The sequence below is a fragment of the Trichosurus vulpecula genome, chromosome 5 (assembly GCF_011100635.1).
Source record: "Trichosurus vulpecula isolate mTriVul1 chromosome 5, mTriVul1.pri, whole genome shotgun sequence".
NCBI classification, from domain to species: Eukaryota; Metazoa; Chordata; class Mammalia; order Diprotodontia; family Phalangeridae; genus Trichosurus; species Trichosurus vulpecula.
The window spans coordinates 108875569-108899147 of NC_050577.1; the positions used below are offsets into that span (position 1 = coordinate 108875569).

Below are 23579 nucleotides of genomic sequence, written 5' to 3' on the forward strand. Positions count from 1 at the left end.
ATGAAGTAGAGCTCCCAAAAGAATATGCATAATGACTAAAAACAATGTAAATGGAAAAAATAATCAAAAGTTAACGTTGCAGAGTTACAAAGAACAAGCATGGCTCTAAAGAAGAGATGAGAAGATAATCTCATCCCAGAGAATGTTTTGTAGTTCATGCATATAAATTTCAGACTTTTTCAATGTACTGATGGGTTTTGCTGATTAACAGGTGACTAAAATGCAAAGGTGAGGAAAAAAGTGTCAATGGGGAGGAATGTATGGGAAACCAGAGAAACCAAAGAGTTAAGATTACACAGAAGTCACCTCTCTATATAGGTATTGCAAACATATTCCCTAAAAACAACAAAAACAATAACTGATTGGCACAGGACATTGTATACACCAGATAATACCCTGAAGAATGAGACATTTTATCTTAACAGAAAAAGACTTATTATTGATATGGAAGTATTTCCCTGAGTCAGCTTCCTGTGGATAAGTCAAAACTGTGAGTTTATCAAGTGGAATTCACAATATGACATAGAGTGGACCAAGACTGCTGTCAAACTTTAAAAATAAATGTGAGTAAAAAAGCATGTTGGAAAGAAATTTTAAGTTCACCAGTGAAACTTTGTCATGTGCTGGATTACAGTCTCAAGCATTGTGGTCAGAGAAAGAACGATAAAAGCTAAGCTGAGTTTAAAGTAACGGCTTACTCTAATGAAAAATCTATTTGACCAAAGGTTTTACACCTACTTCTGTTTTGGGGTGACCATGTGGTCACTTCTATGTCTAAAATTCTAGCAACCAGCTACTTTTTATTTTACTGTAAAATTTTGCTTATCTTTTTTCCCGTAAACATTCTTACAGATGGACGTTGCAAATGAGATGACATTTATTGGAACACTCACCTGATTAGACTTTTCTACTGTACTGCTGGGCACCTCTGTAGTATCTTTTACAAAAAAATTATCTATAATATGTCTCTCTGCACATTCTTGGCTGCAAACTGGACAACGAATGACCCCAACTGGGAAAAAAAACACAAAAGCAACACTTAGTTTAGGAAAAATTAGGATACATACCAAATGAGTCCAGCTATTTGAAAATTTCAGAATCCAAATGACGCAACATTAAAGTGACAAAGTACTTTCACACTATACAGCTTCAAAAATCTTATCTGCTTCCACTTCTAAGAAAGCAATTTTAATGTATTAAATGATGCATAAATATTAATTGCGTAACATTTAAATATTTAACAAATCTCTCCACCATATATTGTGAATCTAGGCCTAAAGGGCAAAGAATAATTGTTACAACCTTTTATATTGTGAATTTAGCATCTTCTTTATAGACCATTTATTTTATAACGATGATCCACATATTCAAGAGTGCCAAACTTCTTTGCATTCCCCATGCTTGGAATAGGATAGTATAAAATGAACACAAAAATATTTGACTGAACAAAGCTATAAATACTTGATAGCCTTGGAAATATTTTTTGCATCTATGCCCAAGTAATGACTGAGGAAAGAGTAATGTTCTCCCTCATAAGGAGGTATTCCTGTCAGCATGAACAAACAATAACTGAATCCATAAAAAATACGTCCCCTTCCAGGTTTAAAAGTGTATACTGTGTAGCAGTCGTTCTCATTTAGAGATTCAAATTTAATGAAAAATCTCTAATGTGCCAAGTTTACTAAAAGATGACTCTGTTAGAGGTATAGTGTGGATAGTGTGGAAATAGAGAGCATGAGATCTAATCCTGGTAACAGTACCTAGTAGATTATGTGACTATATTGTTAATGTATTTTTGCTTAATGGAAAGATCTTTTCCATCCATTCAGAGACCCATGTGATCTGCTTAAGTCACATGGAAGCCTAAGTTACATGAATTTGAGTCACATGAAGCATTTGGTGGAAGGAGCTTGCTGAACAGGGGTAAAAGGAAGGGTGGAACAGAGCTGAGAGGAAGGAATTTGGTCACAACAGTTAGAGCTGAGAGAGACAGATAGATAGAGAGAGAGAGAGGGAGGGAGGAAGTACGCAGCTAGAGCTAGCTGTGGGTGTTTGTGGGAAGGCCCTAGCAGGGAGAGGCTTGGGGCTGGCAGTGCCCCCTACATCGTTATTGTGTATAAACTTCTTTGTTGCTATGGCGGATCTGGCTTTCTAGTGTTGGGATTTGGCTTTCTGGTGTTTGAAAAAATGTTTTGGTTCTGTCTTGCATATATTTTCTGATTCAGAACTATACCAGCATATTCATAGCCGCCAAAGGCACTGCAAACATCATATTGGTGCTACATTTGGCATAGGCAGATGGACCGGATGGAAAAGTATAGTGCCTCTATTTGTTCCTGGATCCATGGCCATTTAGATTGTAAGGCCGAGGATCCTGGAGGGGTGGAATGTAAAGCAAGCAAAGTAAAGTCTTTTTGCTGGATTGAGGTCTAGCCAGAGACCTTTATGTGGGCTCTAGCATATCAGACATGTCTAGTTCTAGCCAATCAGACTTGTATGTGAGTTCTAACCAATCAGACATGTAGACTGAGTTTTAGTCAATCAGATACCAACTAGAACTGTATATAAAGACAGCCAGTGTTGAGAGAAAGCAGATATTGATAGGGCTAGTGTCGAGAGGGTGAGCCAGCATTGGAAAGAAGAGAATGAAGAGAAGAGACAAAGAAGAATGAGCTTTGAGAACTGAACTGGGAGGAAACCTTTAAGAGCTGAGAGGAGACCTCTGAGAGCAGGGAGGAGACCTCTGAGAGCTGGGAGGAGACCTCTGAGAGCTGGGAGGAGACCTCTGAGAGCTGGGAGGAGTCCTCTGAGAGCTGGGAGGAGACGTCTGAGAGCTGGAAGGAGACGTCTGAGAGCGGAGAGGAGACCTTTGATTGCAGAGACTTGCTGAAGGAGCTTCCGAGCTGTAAAAGCAAATAGAGCTATAGGGCAGAAACCTGCCCATGGGAAAGAGGCTTGGCATAAGCCCCTTTGGAGAGCTGTTAAAGTGAACTGAGTTGTTATCACAGAGCCTCTGGACTTTGGAGGTGAATGGAGATGGTGGTGCTGGTAGTGTGTGTTGTTGCCCTGTTAAGCTTTTTTCCCCCCAGAGGCAGAAGCTATTGCCAGGAGCCCCTGGAGCCTGCTTTTGGGCAGGAAGAACTTGGAGTGGAGTAGTACCCATGAGCTGAGACCTGGAGCAGCAACAGAGAGCTACCTGCCTTGTGAACGCAGGTGAGAGTTATGAGCAGTCAACCCACAGAGGAAAAGCCATGGGACTTGTAAGTCAATCTTGAGTCGAGACGAAAGAGGACTTTACTTGGACGCTTGGTTTTCATTAAGAAGATTGTTCTTACTGTGACCTAGGGGTGATGGTGTAGTATTTTCTCCTACCCCTTAAGGATGTGTTGTGTTAGGGAAGACTCTAGCTTGGGACCCCTTGATTATGTAAACAAATATTTTGGGGAATGGTACTGAATACAATGATATATGCTATGTGCCATATGTGAGTGTAATTATATATATATATATATATATATATTTATATATATATATATATATATATACACACACACACACACACACACACACACACACACACACATATATAATTATGTTTTACTTAAGGATATTGTTATGAATATTATGCTTTACTTTATTGAACAATGCTTTGGTTTACTGCTGAATAGAGTTCATTATACTATGCAATTAGACCCTTGAAATTATTCACAGCAACAGTCCTCAAAGTGTGCTGCTGTGATTGGCATTACAGTGATTTTGGACTTCCCTAGTTTCATCTGGATAAACAAAGCTTGGTATAATACCTAAGAGATAACAGCACTAGGGGGAACAGAGTCAAGATGGTGGAGTAAAATCAGGGTCTCACTTGACCTCTCCCCCCTCAAACCCCACAATACCTGTAAAAAAAATGATCCTAAACAAATTCTAGACTAGCATAACCCACAAAAAGACAAAGTGAAACAAATTTCCAAGCCAAGACAACCTGGGAGAATGACAGGAAAGGTCTGTTGCGGGAAGCTGAAGGGGAAAGCAGTCCAGAGTGGCCCTAAGAAACCTGGAGCAGGCCTCAGGGTACGAAATCAGTGGCAGCTGAGCCTGTTTCCAGACTTCTCAACCCACAAATGCCAAGAACACCATAGAAGGTTAGTGGAAAAGGTCTGATGCCCTTGGGTGAGAAAGAAGTGCAATCCATACCCTGCCCCAGTTCAGCCCTGGGGCAGCAGTAGTGGTGGTGGCAGTAGCTGTTTCCAGAGGTCTCAACCCACAGGTGGTAAGGGGATCAACCAACTGGTCAAAAGGAGATTACAGGGGGTCTCTGCTGGCACTGAAGCAGGTCTCTGTTGCTTTGCCCATGCTTAGATCTAGGTTGTAGTCCTGAGGCAAGGAGAAGAACTGGCATAGCAGAGCTTGTGGCAACAATGGAGAGGGAATCCTCACAGTTCCAGGGCAGAAAAGAGTAAGTGAGGTCGGTCAGTCATTCACTGACCAGAGTACAGTACAGGAGGAGTAAACAACTCTGCTTAGATCATACCACCTCAGAAAAACTGAAAACTTACAGGTCCCTAGAAATATCTCTGAAAACAACTGCACAAACCCCTAAAGCTTGGGACAGTATACCTTCCACACTGGAAGCTTTAAAAAAATGAATGTTAAATTGTTTTTACATGCAACCAGGAAATTTGATGCACAGGCAATGGGGTATAGAAATCTATCTTATCCTACAGGAAAATAGAGGGGGAAGGGGATAAGAAAAAGACGGACATAGGGTGTGATAGAAAGTAGAGCAGATTGGGAGAAAGGATAATCAGAATGCATGCCATCTTGGGTGGGGGAAGGGGAGAGATGTGGAGAAAATTTGGAACTCAAAATCTTGTGGAAGTGAATGCTGAAAACTAAAATAAATAAATAGAAATCTGAAAATGAGATACCAGCACTCAATAAATGCTGGTTGATTTGATTTAATCTGCCTCACAGGACTGTTGGGAAGAGACTTGGGTAAATCACTACACGTGAGTTGTTATTACACAGTTAATCTCTAGTAACGGACTTATATAACATGCTTTAATACATTTATTAATTTTGTTCCCAACTGAAGTTTATTGAACAAATTAACCAATCAGTACGTATTTAGTACCTATTATGTGCCAAGGACAGTGCTAGATGCTGCGAATACAAATACAGTAACTGAACAACTCCTACATGTGAAGAGATTACATTCGAACAGGAAAAACAACTATATAAGTATATATAAAGATATTAAATGCAAAATAATTTGAGTCAAGATGATAAGGAAAGGCATATATGAAGTGGAATTTGAGCCATATATTGGAGAGAGAAGAGTCTATGAGATGAAGCTGAAGAGGGAGGCCTGAGGACAGCTGGTGTAAATGCATGGATAACAGAGATGGAATGTCACATGGAAACAACAGGGAGAAGACTAGTATAACTGGATCAAAGAATGAGATTGGAAAATAGGTTGAAGGAAAGGCTGTAAAAGCTTAACAGAGAAGAGCATTATATTTTATAGTAGTTGCAACTGGGAGCTCCAGAAGTTCACCGAGTCATATGGTCAAATCTCTGACTAGGTAAAATCACTTTGTGCTAGATGCAGTTGAAACTTAATAATGAAGAAAGAGATCAGCATCTACTGTAGTAGTGGTAGTGGTGGTGGCGGTGGTAACAACAATAATATTAAATAAAATTTATATACTGCCATTATATAGATAGCATAGTGCCAGGCACTATTAGAACCATACAACAACCCTGGGAGGTGTTTGCGATTATCTTCATTTTAACAAATGAATAAACAGAGGTAAAGGGGGTTAAGTGGCTTGCTCATAGTGATAGAGCTAGTTAGTTATGTGTCTAAGACCAAATGTGAACTCAGGTCTTCCTAATTCTAGGCCCAGGCCAGGGCTATCCACAGAGTTACCTAACTATACCTTCCCTTTGGAGGAAAGACTTTTCTAATCTGGAAAGACAATCAAGATGATGGGAGTAGGATTTTAATAAGCCAAAAAGCTTAGCAGCTTCTGCGGAGAAGACTTTTTAGTCAGGGAACAGTTCAAGCCAAGAAGCATATTTGTTGTTGTTAAGTCATTTTTCAACCACTTAGGACTTATAGTGACCCCATTTGGGGTTATCTTGGCAAAGATACTGGCATAATTTGCCATTTCTTTCTCCAGGTCATTTTATAGATGAGGAAACTGAGGCAAAAGGATTTGCCAGTCACTTGATTTGCTGTGGGTCACACAGCTAGTTAAGTGTCTGAGGCCAAATCCAAATTCAGAAATTTTTAAAAATGAATGTTAAAAATTATACATGTAACTTGGGAAATAAAGTAATATTAACTCAGTAAGATGAGTCTTCCTAACTCCAGGCCCAGCATGCTATCTACTATACCATGTAGCTGCCCCAACAAACTCATATTTAGCACTAATTATGAGCAAAAAAAAAATTGTTCTAGGGCTATAGTAGGCCTGATAACACTTAAAGGGGAAAAATTGCAAAGTATCCCTGAGAAAGGCAGAAGAAAAAAACTACGTAGGTTTTCAAGGACATGAGATGTTCTGAGACACACTGATGAACAATTTTGAAGTTTAGAATTAGTTTGTAATGGGGAACATAATCCTGATAAGTAAGGTAATAGTCAAAATTAGAGGCACAAAAGATGATTGGCATAAATAAAAAGTATTACTGCAAGCAGCCAGAAAGAAACAATTTGAGTATTGTGGAAACACAATCAGAATAACCCAAGATCTGGCAGCTTCTACATTAAGAGATCGAAGGGCTTGGAATACAATATTCCGGAGGTCAATGGAGCTAGGATTAAAACCAAGAATCACCTACCCAGCAAAACTGAGTATCATGCTCCAAGGCAAAATACAGACTTTTAATAAAATAGAGGACTTTCAAGCTTTCTCATTGAAAAGACCAGAACTGAATAGAAAATTTGACTTTCAAACATAAGAATCAAGAGAAGCATGAAAAGGTAATCAAGAAACAGAAATTGCAAGGGACTTACTAAAGGTGAACGGTTTTGTTTACACTCCTACATGGAAAGATGATGTGTATGATTCATGAGACCTCAGTATTAGGGTAGCTGAAGGGAATATGCATATATGTATATGTTTATGTATGTATGTAAGTGAATGTGTATGTATGTATATATCTATGTGTGTGTGTATATACACACACACACACACACACACACAGAGACAGGGGGGGGGAGGACACAGGGTGAGTTGAAGATGAAGGGAAGATATCTAAAAGAAATAAAATCAAATTAAGGGATGAGAGAGGAACATACTGAGAGAGGGAGATAGGGAGAGACAGAATGGGGTGGATTATCTCGCATAAAGGTGGCAAGAGGAAGCAGTTCTGTGGGAGAAGGGGAGAGGGCAGGCGAGGGGGGAATGAGTGAACCATGCTCTCATCAGATTTGGCCTGAGGAGGGAATACCATACATACCCAATTGGGAATCTTACCCCACAGGAAAGAAGAGGGAAGAAGATAAAAAAAAAGGGGGGGAAGATGGAGGGGAGGGCTGTTGGGGGTGGAGGTAGTCAAAAACAAACACTTTCAAAAGGGGACAGGGTCAAGGGAGAAAATTCAATAAAGGGGGATGGTTTGGGAAGGAGCAAAATATAGTTAGTCTTTCACAACATGAGTATTGTGGAAGGGTTATACATAATGATACACATGTGGCCTGTGTTGAATTGCTTGACTTCTTGGGGGGGGGGGGGGGCTGGGAAGGGAAGAGGGGAAAGAATTTGGAACTCAAAGTTTTAAAAACAGATGTTCAAAAACGAAAAGTTTCTGCATGCAACTAGAAAATAAAATACACAGGCAATGGGGTGTAGAAATTTATCTTGCCCTACAGGAAGGGAAGGGAAAAGGGGATGGGAGGGGAGTGGGGTGACAGAGGGGAGGGCTGGCTGGGGAATAGGGCAACCAGAATGTATGCTATCTTGGAGTGGGCAGGAGGGGGGAGATGGGGAGAAAATCTGTAATTCAAACTCTTGTGAAAATCAATGCTGAAAACTAAATATGTTAAAAAAATAAATTTAAATTGAAAAAAAATAAAAAGTATTAACAGGAGGTAAGTAGGATGGATGATAATAGAGGTTTGCAGGTAATATGGGTGATTGTATAAATGAAAAATAGAGGATGATGGATGAGGAATATTACACATAATCTAACTTTTTAGTGGTGGTTAGATGACCTTTTTTTCATTACTCTTTTAAAATTATTACAACATATGTCTCAAAGTGGGGAGGTATGGAAAATATATATAAGAATTATAGAGTAAATCAGTAGAACAGAAAGAATAAGAATTAAACTCAATAATCAGAGCACAATAAACCTAAAAACAAAATTACTTAGGAAAGAACTATATAAAAACACACACAAACTGGAGAGGACTGGTAGAAATTAGATTAACATCTTATGTCATGCTTCACAGTAAATTAAAAATGGAAATGTAACCTTAACATTGGACAATTAATACATCTAGGTAGCTACATAAAGGATGGGGGAATCTTTATATCAAATTTCTCAGAAAAAGGCTTGATATCTATGACATAAAATAACTAACATATATAAGAAACCTGATGCCATTCTGCAGTTAATAAGTGATCAAAAGATATGAATAATTCTCAAAAGAAGAATTACAAACTATGAATAGCCATGAAAAGATGTTCCAAATCACTAATTAAAAAATGCAAATTAAAACAGCCCTAAGGTTTTTTTATTCTCACATCCAGCAAATTGACAAATGTGGCAATAGCTGATGTTGGTGAGGTTGTGGGAAGGAAGACAGGAACAAACACCACTGCATTGTTAGTGTAGCTGTGAATCAGTATAAACATGTTGGAAAGCAATTGGGAATCAGTGCCAAATAAAATGACTAAATGTTCATACTCCTCAACTGAGAGAATCCAGTACTCATATGCATATGCAACAAAATGTTTATAGCAGTACTTTTTTGTGGTAGCAAAGAACTGGAAACGAAGCATATGCTCACAGACTGTGGATGGCTAAAATAATTGTGCCTCGTTAATTTAATCGAATATTACTGTGCTCTAAGGAATAACATCGTGGAAAAGACAAACTAGTGACATAAAAAGCAACATAGGAATAAAAATGTATTTTAAAAAAAGACAAACAAGACAGAAAAGGAAACTGATAAATGCTTGAGAGGATGTGGAAAAATTGGGACACTAAAGCACACTGTTAATGGAGTTTTATTTTCAACTAGTCCAAGCATTTTAGAAAACAATTGATAACTGTAATGGGAAGCAGGATGGGACTTTTTTGTTGTTTTTTGTTTTGGAGTGCTTCTCAGCACTAAGGCCAATCAAGTGCCTGTGAGTCTTGCCTTTGTTTGAATTAAGAGTCATTGATTGGAAACTATATATATGATGTAGTGCTAGTGATTAAAGATCTTTCCCGCACCATTTTCCTAAGTAGGCGCTAGGCCCCAAGGCCCTAAACAGAGTATATATGCTCTGAGGTGGGCATTCTGCTTTGGGGGCTTACTCATGGGAAGAGTATTCATGCGATGGAGCCCTCCTGGCTTTGGTATTGTAATTTCTCTTTGTATTCTCTCTGAACTTCAGGGTGCTGGCTTTTCCCCCTGAACTAAGTGAATGATTTTATATATATATATATATATATATATATATATATATATATATATATATATATATATATATATATATATATATATATATATGTGTGTGTGTGTGTGTATGTGTGTGTGTGTGTATACATACACATATATGAGTGTGTGTGTGTGTGTGTGTTTAATTAAAGTAAGATTGTTAACCCCTTAGAGTTGCTTTCCTTAGAAAAGCAGATCAAAGAAACTGCTAGCACCCCTCCTGTATGCTGGTATTATTGGTCTAACACCCTCAACAGCAGCTGCTAGCAACATTATTGTTACAATAACTGCCCAAAGGGCTATAAAACTATGTATGCCCTTTGACACAGCAACACCACTAGTAGATCTGTACTCCCAAATAAATCAAAGAAAAAGGACCTATTTATTGCAGGTCTTTTCATGATGGTGAAAAATTGGAAATGACGGGATGTCCATTACTTGGGGAATGTCTGAACAAGTTGTGGCATAGGATTGTGATGAAATACTATTGTGCTATCAGAGATGATGAGCAGGATGGTCTCAGAAAAACATGGAACGACGTATTTGAACTGATGCAAAGTGAAATGAGCAGAACCAGAACACTGTACACAGCAATATTATAAGGATGATCAACTGTGAAAGACTTAGCTACTCTGATCAAGACAATGATCCAAGACAATCCCAAAGACACACGATAAAAAAATGCTATCCATCTCTAGAGAACTGATGAACTCATGATGAAGACTGAAGCGTACTTTTTTTCCTTTTTATTTTTATTGTTTTATTTGGTCTGTACTTTCTTTTGCAACATGGCTAAAAATGTTCTACATGACCTCACATATATAATCAAAATCAAAATCAACTTGTTTGCCTTCTCAAGGTGGGGTAGCCAGGGAGGAAAAGAATTTGGAACTAAAGTTTTAAAAATGAGAGAGAAAATTCTTTACATGTCAGGGAAATATCTAATGAAATAAATAAAAAGCATACTTTGAAAAAAAAAATGGCTAGTCCAAAAGTCCTCTTTTTCTGGCCAGAAGCCAGTATAGTGGGATTGCTCAGTATGACTGGCAAGTTTTATATTAGGAGTGAACGATCAAAAAAAGAACCACATTATCACCACCATGTTCTGAATCCAAAGCAGTACATCTAATGAAGACATAAAAGGATATGCCCAAACAGAATGAGTAGTACAATGGAAAGGGCATTCTCTGGAGCTGGAGGGTCAGAGTTTGAATCCTCCTACAGATGGAGGCTGCCGGTGTGATCTTGAGCAAGTTATTTAACTTCACTAGGACTCAAAGTTTCCACACAAAGGGATTGGATTGAGGTTACTTCCAGTTCTAGATTCATAAAGCTATGAATATTTATAGCCCAGATATGCATGTCAAGCACATGGAAATGATGCCAGGGAATCAATAATAATTGTTTTAAAAATGGTATACAAGCACTTAGCAGAAAAGAGGGGAATGCTCAGTGTTGCTTACAGGGAGAAAAAAATAACAGGCGGACCTGGGCTGGGACATAAATTATAAGACTCTAATGACCTATCCCTCAGAAAGGGGGAGGGGAAGTTGAGTCAAAAACAAGAAATGGGGTCACCATGTCAATATGGCTTTCTTTGAAGCTGAACCAGGAAGGGACAAGGCCAGCAAGGGTTTTTTGCTCCAGCGGTTTCATTTTGCACCAGCAGCTTCATAGGCAAGGGCAGCCAAGACTGAAATACAGATAAAACTGTCAGTTTTCTGCCAAGTTTTGATCCATGTGGCCTCCGAAAGTAAGATACAGCATCCAGCAGCTGCTATATGTACAAGCTAAGATCCAGAGTTGCTTTTTAAAATTATTTAAGTTCTGTGACACCTGGGAGGTTATCAGAGGTAGACTAAATTAAATGTGGTTCCAGTTGATTCAGAAGATACGGTAATTCATACCTGGTTGTTCTGTTTCTGTTGTCAAATGTGTTTGATGCCAATGTTAATAAATTCATTATTTTAAGAGGGTTATATTTCATGGGAAAAGCCTACATAAGCAAAATAATGGGATTTCAATTATCTGTAATATATATGCAAAGAATTAAATCTATCCATTGGGTCTTAAGTTACCCAAACTGGCACTACCAAACGTACCTGGTAGCAGCTCTAAAAAACCAGAATGGAATAACTCCAGGAAGTATGTCTTACAAAATCTCTGAGTGATGGTAAATGTTACATTTTTGTTATGTTATGTTAATGTTACATACTTGAATCTATAAAAGAACAGCACTTTAAATAGGGTCATGATATATAAGGAAGAGACCTACAATAGAGCACTACCTGTGCTGTCAGACGTAAGAGGTGCTATGAGAATCATCACACCCAAGGGTCAGTGATAACAAGGTCAGGGAAAGTAGCAAAGGTGAAGGGAAATAGAAATTTGTTCTGGATTTCAAGTACCTGTTAGTCTTAGAGTCTAGAAGCTAGGGTGGAGAGATATATATATAAGGAAAACATAAATAGGAATAGGGATGGAATGAAAACCTCTTTGACCATGATGAGACCTGATGAAAGGCTGGAGATTCTAAAATTCTATAGAAATGACAGGATGTGTGATGGGCATAAGGTTAAGATAGGATTTCAGGCCTCACTCAGTCAGTAATACTACTCCTTTGAGGTTCGTTCACCCCGTATCTACTAACCAAGCTAGGAAGATGAATGTGTTTAGGACTAGGTTTAGATTCTAAGTGCATCTACAAGAAAAGTGACACCAGGGAAAATTCTTCTGTACTGAGTAGGTACCAGAAGATAGTCAATCCTTAGGGTTCAACATCTCTATGGAAGCAGGGGCACACTTTAAGGATGAGCTACCAGACTGAGCATCTTAAGTATGACGCTATTACTCCTCACACCAGAAACCCCTCAAATTTTTGTTATCAGAAGATGTTTAGTGATGACAAAGGCAGTCAATCTATAATTAGAAATAACTGTTGTCCTTTGTTCTTGAAGAAGACCAAAATGACATCAACCACTATACTGAGGTCAAGGCACAGCGTGTTCAGCTGTGGCTGATTAGACCAACATGAGCTCAGAAGGCTCTACCACAGTTGGGGCACAAATAGTCTATGTGAACATTGAAAGTGGAGATGTTTCTAAATTTGTACCTCAAACTTTTTGGGGGGGCTACTGCAGTTCTACTTTGCTCATGGAGCACAGCACCTTCTTTGATGTGAGCACATCTCCCATGTCTCACAACTGATAGAGTGTTCTCGTATAGTGATACTTCTGACCTCCATGTGAGTGCTTGCCTTGTGTTGAGTTTTCCATAAAATAGTCTTTTAGGCAAACATAACTTCAGAGTTGTGCTCTATTTGGCAGAGTTTTGAACATGTGGCTGTTCAGCTTGACAGCTCAATGTCTGGCACTTTACTTTATCTTGCCCAATGGTCTTTGGGATCTTCCAAAGGTGACAATTGAAATCGAAGTGATTCAGTTTCCTGGCATGGTACTGGTATGCTGTCCACGTTTCACAGGCACACAACAATGAGGTAAGTCAGTGTAACAGCTCTGTAGACCTGCAGTTTGGTAGGCAACCAAATACATCTTCTCTCCCACACTTTCCTTTGGAGCCTCCCAAACACCGAGCTAGCTCTGGCAAAGCATGAGTCAACCTTATATCATGTATGTGTACTTTCCTGGAAAGTATACTGTTATGGTTAAGTGAACTTATCCACAGTATTGAAAATTTCTCCATTTCCTGTAACCACTGGGTCCGCATACGGTGTGGTGAACCTCTGTTTTCTTCATGTTAATTGTTAGGCCAAAATTAACACAAGCAGCAGATAATCACTCCATATTTTGTTGCATCGCAGCTTCAGAACATAATCATCTGTGAACAAAATCATGCAATGACTCTGCCTCCATTTTAGTCTTGGCTTGCAGCCTTTTCAAGTTAAATAATTTAGGGTCAGTGCGATAGCTGACCTTGATGCATTTTCACCCTGGTTGAAAGCTTCCAACAACATTGCTGAAAACACCACTCTAAAAGACATGTAAGCAAGCACATAGCCCTGTTTCACCTCATTGGTGACTGGGAAAGCTTAAAAGCATTGTTTGAGTTCAATGCCAGAAATAAGAATAAATTCTAAAATTCTATAGAAATGACAGGATGTGTGATGGGCATAAGGTTAAGATAGGATTTCAGGCCTCACTCAGTCAGTAATACTACTCCTTTGAGGTTCGTTCACCCCGTATCTACTAACCAATTATGATTCTGGTGTCTTAACTACGGACCTCTAAAACACTCTCCTATTTCCCTCAGAGTTCGGGGTTCTTTCATAGTCATTCTCTCACTCCCATCTCCTGCATTCCTATCAGTAGACATCAAAATACTTTCAAACACCCTAACCTTCCAGTTCTTCAGCTTATTTCCCATTGTAGCATTTAAAAAGGACTGGGTAATTTTAAACATTTTATTAATAATAAATAATTTTATTAACGATGCCAGCATTTTAATAAAGGATGGGTGCTTGGCCATCTTTCTCAATGAGTAGGTGTTCCCCAGGATGGCAATCAACTCTGACTGGTTAACAATGAATAGTGTTAATGAATATTACAATGAGGGGCTGGACTTGAACTTAGATTACTTCATTTACTTGTAAATTAACCCCAGCCTAGGGCAATCTATTCAAAGAATTTATCCCCACACAAACCTAAACAGAACACCCACAATGGCTGCCCGACCTGGGTAATAGAGGACAGATAGCCAGATTAGCTCAACCTTCAGCAACTGAGGTCCTGAAATAAAAATAAGAGAAAAGGGGAAATCTGAATCCCCCCAAATCATTGGTTATTAATAATCATTTCTCTCATTATGACATATTCCTCCGCTCCAGAAGAGTTACACAGAAAGATCATAGCCTTGATCTTGCCCTCACCAACGTGTCCCATATCCATGTTCATATGCTTTAAATGATCATAATCTGTTGTCATTCCAACTCTCTCTCTGCCATGCAACTGCAAACCCTGTTCCTCATCCTCAATTCAACCTCCCATCACTCCAGCCCTCTTTCCCTCTTTTCACAGGCCATCAACCTATACTATGTACTCCTTTACCCATTGTGACCCTTCAGTAAAACAGTTCAGCTCCACTCTTCTCTTGTGTCTGCTCCTCCTTTATCCTATTGAAAGATCTTGCCTTTATAAATCTCAATCCTAGTCACCTTTCCTCCTAACTCACAAGCTGTTGAATGAAATTTTTACAAAGTTACTAACCTAAGTTAAATGAGTCCACTACCAGTTTATGTTACATAATGTAAACTGGGGCCTCCTTGGAGCAAAGTAATCCTTTTACCTTCCCTATCAATCCACAAATTTCACAGATGCCCCCCTTCAAACCATCTACACCCCTATCCTTTCCATTGAGAACTTGCCTCATATTTCACTGAAAAAAATTAAGGCCTTTCATATCAGATAAAGATCTAAATGAAAGACATGAAAGATGCAAGAAACCGGAGTGGGGGGTGGGGGGAGCGGGGAGAGCAGTTTTGTTTCCACAGAGTTGAAAGTATTCCTCTTCCTTCCCCTTTCCCCTCCAGCTTTAGCAGAAACAGGCCTCTGGTCAGTCAGGTGAAAGGTTAGAGCCATTTGGGGGCATGACGTAAGTGACTGCTTGCTTCTGGCCAATGAAGAGCCTGGCAGGAGATGGGGGGGGGGGGGGGTGTCAATAAAAGGAGTGGCATCCATCTGAGTCCTTTGTACTTTCTCCAGTACTCTATTCAAGGGATGTACCCATTTATTCAGACTGAATAAATGTAAAATATAATTAAAAATTTCCTAGCTTCCCAAAGAGTATTGTTTATTCCTAGACTACATAAGTATGTTTCTAACAATGAGAATTAACACTGATTATAAAAGACGTACAATTTCATGTATAATTCTCATTTTTGGTGTATGTACAAATTTTATATTTAAGTTGATTGTGTATTTTGTGTTTATTAAATTAAGAATAAAGAATTATCAAGGAGAACTGCCCCAATATTCTAGAGCCACAGGGCAAAATAGAAATTGAAAGAATCCATCGAGCGCCTCCTCAAATAGATCCAAAAAAGAAATCTCCTAGGAATATTGTCGCCAAATTCCAGAGCTCCCAGATCAAGGAGAAAATACTGCAAGCAGCCAGAAAGAAACAATTTGAGTATTGTGGAAACACAATCAGAATAACCCAAGATCTGGCAGCTTCTACATTAAGAGATCGAAGGGCTTGGAATGCGATATTCCGGAGATCAATGGAGCTAGGATTAAAACCTAGAATCACATACCCAGCAAAACTAAGTATCATGTTCCAAGGCAAAATATGGATTTTCAATAAAATAGAGGACTTTCAAGCTTTCTCAGTGAAAAGACCAGAACTGAATAGAAAATTTGACTTTCAAACACAAGAATCAAGAGAAGCATGAAAAGGTAATCAAGAAACGGAAATTGCAAGGGACTTACTAAAGTTGAACTGTTTTGTTTACATTCCTACATGGAAAGATGATGTGTATGATTCATGAGACCTCAGTATTAGGGTAGTTGACGGGAATATGCATATATATATATATATACACATATATATACATATATATGTTTATGTATATATATGTGAATGTGTTTGTATGTATATCTATGTGTATAAGTATGTATGTGTATGTATGTGTATATATATGTGTGTTTATATATATATATATAGATAGATATAGATATATATATGTAAAAGAGAGAGAGCAGACACAGGGTGAGTTGAAGATGAAGGGAAGATATCTAAAAGAAATAAAATGAAATTAAGGGATGAGAGAGCAACATACTGAGAGAGGGAGATAGGGAGAGACAGAATGGGGTGGATTATCTCGCATAAAGGTGGCAAGAGGAAGCAGTTCTGTGGGAGGAGGGGAGAGGGCAGGTGAGGGGGGAATGAGTGAACCTTGCTCTCATCAGATTTGGCCTGAGGGGGAATACCATACATACTCAGTTGGGTATCTTACCCCACAGGAAAGAAGAGGGAGGAAGATAAAAAAAAAATAAAAGGGGGGGGATGATGGAGGGGAGGGCAGATGGGGGTGGAGGTAATCAAAACAAACACTTTGGAAAGGGGACAGGGTCAAGGGAGAAAATTCAATAAAGCGGGATGGGTTGAGAAGGAGCAAAATGTAGTTAGCCTTTCACAACATGAGTATTGTGGAAGGGTTATACATAATGATACATGTGTGGCCTAGGTTGAATTGCTTGACTTCTTAGGGAGGGTGGGTGGGAAGGGAAGAGGGAAGAGAATTTGGAACTCAAAGTTTTAAAATCAGATGTTCAAAAACAAAAAAAATTTTTGCATGCAACTAAAAAATAAGATACACAGGCAATGGGGTGTAGAAATTTATCTTGCCCTACAAGAAAGGAAGGGAAAAGGGGATGAGAGGGGAGGGGGGTGATAGAGGGGAGGGCTGACTGGGGAACAGGGCAACCGGAATATAATAGCCATCTTGGAGTGGGGGGGAGGGTAGAAATGGGGAGAAAATTTGTAATTCAAACTGTTGTGAAAATCAATGCTGAAAACCAAATATGTTAAATAAATAAATTTTAAAAAAATTAAGAATAAACACAAAACACTTTGATCAAAGCAGGGATCAATCTTTTGACCAATCAGGGACTCCTGACTATGCTACTGACCTTGATACATTCACATTTATAGACATGGAATATGCTGATTTGTAACAAAGTTGTTGTTTTTAAAAATTTCATCAGGAGAACAGAGGGAGATCAGAGAGACATTTTTTTTAATGTACAGAACAGAACTAAAGGAAGTTCAGAAACAAACAGAATTGCTTTGAAAGTAACATGTTGAAGCAAGCTGTACTTAAGCATCTCAATTCACATATAATATTCCCTTTTACTGTTATATTTTGTATATGGAATGTTCAGGGGGTTTTGGATTAGAGTTGAATAAGTTCAGAATTTTTCTAAAAGTAAGATTTTCTTGGACAACAGATTGTTGGGAACAGTAAAAAATGAGCTTAAAAAACAAATCTACACAAAATAGAAGAAAGCTAAGAATCTACAAAGGTGAAGGATCTTAGATGACAGAGATTTAGGAGATCTAAGAGAGACTTCATTCCCACCAAAAATGGAAGAAAAAAAAAGCTAATCATTTCAGATAACTATACAAGATTATATACATACAGAAATATATATATATGTATACAGATAACTATACAAGAAAATATCTGAGAACTATGGAACAGAATTGGATAAATTAATATTTCTATCTATATATAGATATATAAAAGCATCAATGGAATACTAAAAGCAGAAGAGAGCTAAAGGAAATTCAAAAGGGGACACAATAGGTATTAGAACTCTGCTAAAACTTAAATGCTTTTAAAAACCTAAGACATACATAAGTGATTCAGTGTTACATATAACCTCCTTTTTTTCTGTTCTTTAAATAAGGAAATATTCATGCCATTTATGTTATCAAGTATGTAATAAAAGGACAATTTCTAAACATGCCAATGCTAACCAAAACAAACAGGAAGAATTGAGACACAACCAAAGCCTGATACTTGGGAAGATACAAATACAAAAGATTTCTTAATCTAGAACCAGTCTTTGATAGATGAGTGGTCAAAGGATATAAAGGAAGATGAATTGTTAAGATACAAAGGACCCCAGATTCTAGCAAGCACTCAATTGGGGCTCAGAAAAATAATTCTAAACTCTTCCATCCAACCCAGGAAGTTAAGAGTCCTGTGGAGGTCTTGGGATAGAAACGACACTGGGGTAGGCATGACAAGAATTCTTAAGTTTGTTGACTGGTAACTGCGAATCACCAGGCACTGATGCAGAGAGAGATTAACTTGAGTTTATTCACTCCATGAGAAGCAGATGATGACATGTCATCTGTTATAATTTGACCAGTGACACTTATACCTTTCTACTATTCATGACTACAAGAGGCAAATACAATACCCAAAGAGATGTGCTTATTAGTCACTTAGAGAATGGTTACCATTAGTTTAAAAGGAAGTCCTGTGTCCTTATCAGCACAGCCATTTCTTCTAGATCAAAGGGAACCCATACATCCCTTGTCTAATAAAGAGCAGACTTCCTTGGCTATCAAATCCTCTTTGCAAACATAAAGCAATTAGAAGTAAAAAGATAGATGTTGGAGGAAACTAGTCTGAGGCAAATGATCTGACAGTACATGTTGAGGCAGTAGATAATATGGCAAACACAGAACAAAATGGAGTTAGTTAAATCAATTCTTAACAGATAGATCTTAGCTATTAATCTTCTTTTAACATAGTCCTAGAGGTTGGAGCTGCCTGGATGTCACCTCTGAGGTGGCTGGTTCCAGCACTATGTCCAGCAGCAGGACCCTTCCTAGAAACCCAAGACTGCATAAGAGTAATTGTGTGGTGTTCTGGGAAGATTCTTGCTCAGGCTCAACAAAGATAAACAGCTGGCTACCTAAGCAGATTCAACAGGCTTAGGGCATTTCCAAAAAGTCCCTCACAGCAATCCTAGAAATTTAAGAATGGCTCAGTCCCTGTGCCTAAAGGGCTATACAGCTGTGCATACCTTTTGATCCATCAACACCACTACTAGGTCTATATCCCAAAGAGATTTTTTAAAAAAGGGAAAACGACCTACTAGTACAAAAGTATTTACAGCAGCTCTTTTGTGGTGACTAAGAATTGAAATTGAAGGGATTGCCCATCAATTGGGTAATAACTGAACAAGTTCAAGTACATTATTGTTATGGAATACTATTGTGCTATAAAAAATGACAAGCAGGATGCTGTCAGAAAAACCTGGACTTATGTGAACCGATGGAAAGTGAAATAAGCAGAACGAAGAGAACATCGTACATGGTAAATGCAATATTATATGATAATCTAATGTGAATAACTAATCTATTCTCAGCAATACAATGATCTAAGACAATTCTGAAGGACTTATGATGGATGATGTTGTCTATCTCCAAAGAAAGAACTGGTGGAGCCTGAATGCAAACTGAATACACACTTTCTTTACTTTTCTTGTTTTTTTAAGTATGTTTTCTTTAACAACATGACCTATATAAAAATATGTTTTACATGACTACAAGTACAGCCTGTGTCAAATTGCTTGCCTTCTCAATGGGGGGAGGGGAAAGAGAGAGAGAATCTGGAACTGGGAATTTGAAAAAAAAGGATGTCGTTTTTACATGTAATTGGGAAAAATAAAAAAATCAAAGTAACAATGAGCAGGAAGATTTCAGAAAACTCAGGAAAGACTTATATGAACTAATCCAAGATGAAGTGAGCAGAACCAAGGAAACTATAAACCAATTTCCCTAATGAATGTTGATTCAAAAATGTTAAATAAAATAGTAGCAAGGCAAGTTACAGCAATATATCACAAGAATTATACACTATGACAAGGTGGGATTTATACCAGGAATGCAGGTTGGTTCAATATTAGAAAAAATATCAGCATAACTGACCATATCATTAACAAAACCAACAGAAATCATAATTGTTTCAAAAGATGCAGGAAAAAAAGCTTTTGACAAGATGCAGTATCCATCCCTATTAAATCTAAAACCATCAGCAAGCATTATCTGTAATGGGGATAAGCTAGAAGACTTCCCAGTAAGATCAAGAGTGAAGCAAAGATGTCTATTATTACCACTATTATTCAATGTAGTACTAGAAATGTTAGCTATAGCAATAAGAGAAGAAAAAGACATGTATAGAATTAGAATGAGGAAATAAAACTATCAGTCTTGCTTTTACATAGACAAAACCACTGCAACCAAGATTAAAGACTTAATTAAAGGATGACAGAGCTCACATTTGCTGAATGAGAACGGAAAGGAATTTACATACCTTCAGCTGGGCATGGCACATTTTACAAAAACTGATTATTTATTGTGGTATAAAGATCTCATGAAAGAAAATATAGAAAAACAGAAACCCTGAATATCATTTACTGATCACAATGCAATAATATTACATTTAAAATAAACTGGAGAACAACATGATTCTAAAAAACTAGCAGGTTAAGGAACAAATTATAGAAATGACACATTTCAAAGAAAATGACAAAAGATAAACAATAAACAGTTAATACAAATAATAAAATCGTTAGTAGATGCGGAACAGGCTTGACAAAATCCAATGCTCATCATTTCTATTATCATAAGAATAAATAGATCTTTCCTTAACATAAGATATATGTTTTATCTCAATCATGTAATGGAAAAAACTTAAAGACCTTTCCAATAAGATCAAGGTTTAAGCAAGATGTCCATTATCACAATTATTTTAACACAGTGCTTCAAATGTTAGCTAGAGCAGTAAGTCAAGAAAAGGCAATTGAGGAAATAAGTATAGGCAAAGAAAAAAAATTATCACTTTTTGCATATGTTAAGAGAGTGTAAAGAAGCCCAGACACAACTAAAAAATTGAAATAATTAATTTCAACAAATTATCAGGAAATAAAATAAATCTAAATAACTCATTAGTATCCATATGCTTAACAAAACAGCAAAAAGACCTAGAAAGAGACGGTCCATTCTAAATAACTACAGAAACTATAAACTGTTTGGGAGTCCAAGATTCAGCCATGGTATCTGAATCCAACTATAAAACCATTCTTCAAATAAAGACAGACAGAAATAATTGCTCTTAGATAGGTTGAGTCAATATAATAAAAACAGTAATTCTAATCAAAGCTATCATATAGTCATATAAAAATGCTCTAAATCACTACTGATCAGAGAAACACAAATTAAAACAACTCTGTGGTATCACCTCACACCTATCAGAGTGCCTAATGTGACAAAAAAGGAAAATGCTGGATATTGGAGGTGTTGCGGAAAAACTGGGACACTAATGCACTGTTGGTGGGATTGTGAACTGATCCAAACATTGTGGAAATCAATCTTGAACTATGCACAAAGGATTATAAAACTGCATAACCTTGATCCAGCAATATCACTGCTAGGTCTACATCCCAAAGAGGCCCAAGAAAGGGGGGAAAGAACCTATCTGTACAAAAATATATTTCAAGCAGCTCTTTTTGTGGTGGCTAAGAATTGGAAATCAAAGGGATACCCATCAAATGGAGAATGGCTAAACAAACTGTAGTATATAATTGTAATGGAATATTACTGTGTTTTAAGAAATGACAACTAGGATGATTTCAGAAAAACCTAGACTTACATGAACTGATGCACAGTGAAGTGAACAGAAGTGGAGAATGTTGTACACAATAACAGCAATATTGTTCAATGAAGAACTGTGAATGACTTGGCTATTCTCAAAAATGCAATGATCCAAGACAATCCCAAAGGACTCATCAGGAAGTATACGATCTGCCTCCAGAGAAAGAATTGATACTGCTTGAATCCAGACCTAAGCATGCTATGTTCACTTTGTTTCATTCTTTTATTTGAGCTTTCTTTTACGAAATTACTGATACAGAAATCTTATATAATTACCTATGTATAATCTATATTTGTTTGCTTACTGTCTAAGAGAAGGAGGGAAGAAGGGGAGGGACAGAATTTGGAACTCAAAACTCAATAAAAATGTTAAAAAATAAAATAAAATAACAATTCTTTGTTTTTTTTTTAGTTTTCTTTTTTTTTGTTCTTTTTTGGAGGGGGGCAGGGCAATTGGGGTTAAGTGACTTGACCAAGGTCACACAGCTAGTATATGTGTCAAATGTCTGAGGTCACATTTGAACTCGGATCCTCCTGACTCCAGGGCCAGTGTTCTACTCACCACGCCACCTAGCTGCCCCTAAAATAACAATTCTAAATTAATTTACTTATTCCGTGCTGTACCCACCCAAACTCCCAAAAGAATATTTTAAAGAACTAGGGGGGAAAAAATCATATTAAGGCCAAAAAAAAAGCAAGAATCGCATGGCTGAGAAAATAAAATTGATCCTCTTTTGTAATTCATTCTATTCTCTATCACTGTGGACATTTTGTACACCTACCTTTGTTTGTGAATTAAGTCCAAAAGTTCATAGGTTCAGAAATTCAGTCTAAACACTAGTAATTCTTGCAGGTGTATTAAACCAATCAACATATGCTACTGACAAGATGAAAGGAGGGGTGTGGTTGCTAGAATCACATTCCCAATTTCCAGTCAACCATATTGTTTTCTCCATCTATGATGCTACAGGATTTTTAACCAATCGTATTGTCTTCTCCATTTATGATGCTGCCTTTTAGTTTTTGGATGATTCTCCTTTTGGCTATAAAAATGACCTGTCAGCCTTCAGGATCTTAGCTTATGGAGGAGACAGGACTGAGGCCCTGTTAACTGGTAAATTCACACTTTGCTAAGAAACTGATCATGTCCAAAGCTTGTGTCTCCTTAATTTCAACAGTGATGTGGGTAACAATGTAATAATGTGGGGAGCGAGAATGGGAAAGAAGAGAATCTACCAGTATTAGATCACAAACTGTACTTTTTAAAAAGGGGGAGGGGCTGATCAATGTAACAAATTAGGTACACTACACAGAAGAGGAAACATAGTACTATAATATTTGATAAACCCTAAGATCCTCATTACTGGAAAGGCTTCAATATTTGACAAAAACTGCTGGGAAAAGTAGGTAACAGCTCAGAATTAGTATATGATGTGAGGTGTTGGTTGATCTAGAATAAGATCCAAACAGATAATATATCATAAATAAATTAGAGTCCCACCAAGCAGCGTTTGAGTACTTCTCAGAACTAAGGCGACTGAGTGCCTTTGAGTGAGTCTTGGCTTTGTTTCAATCAAGAGTCTTTGACTGAATGAGAGTCTCTGATGATCTGCTTAAGTCACAGGAAAGCCTAGGTAGAATGAGTATGAGTCATGTGGTAGTGACACCCTCTGACCCTAAAGAAGTGTACATATACTCTGAGGTCAGCATTTTGCTTGGGGCTCTC

General features: G+C 37.8%; 1 protein-coding gene across 3 annotated transcripts in view; it reads right to left on the minus strand.

Moving 5' to 3' along the window:
* Positions 1-23579, minus strand: part of TRIM24 (tripartite motif containing 24) — a 120944-nt gene that overhangs the window by 67408 nt on the left and 29957 nt on the right. For all 3 annotated transcript variants that reach the window (XM_036759465.1, XM_036759464.1, XM_036759463.1), the window contains exon 2: positions 894-1012. In XM_036759465.1, coding sequence (XP_036615360.1) covers positions 894-1012 — 119 coding nt within the window. The remainder of the gene's footprint in view (positions 1-893; positions 1013-23579) is intronic.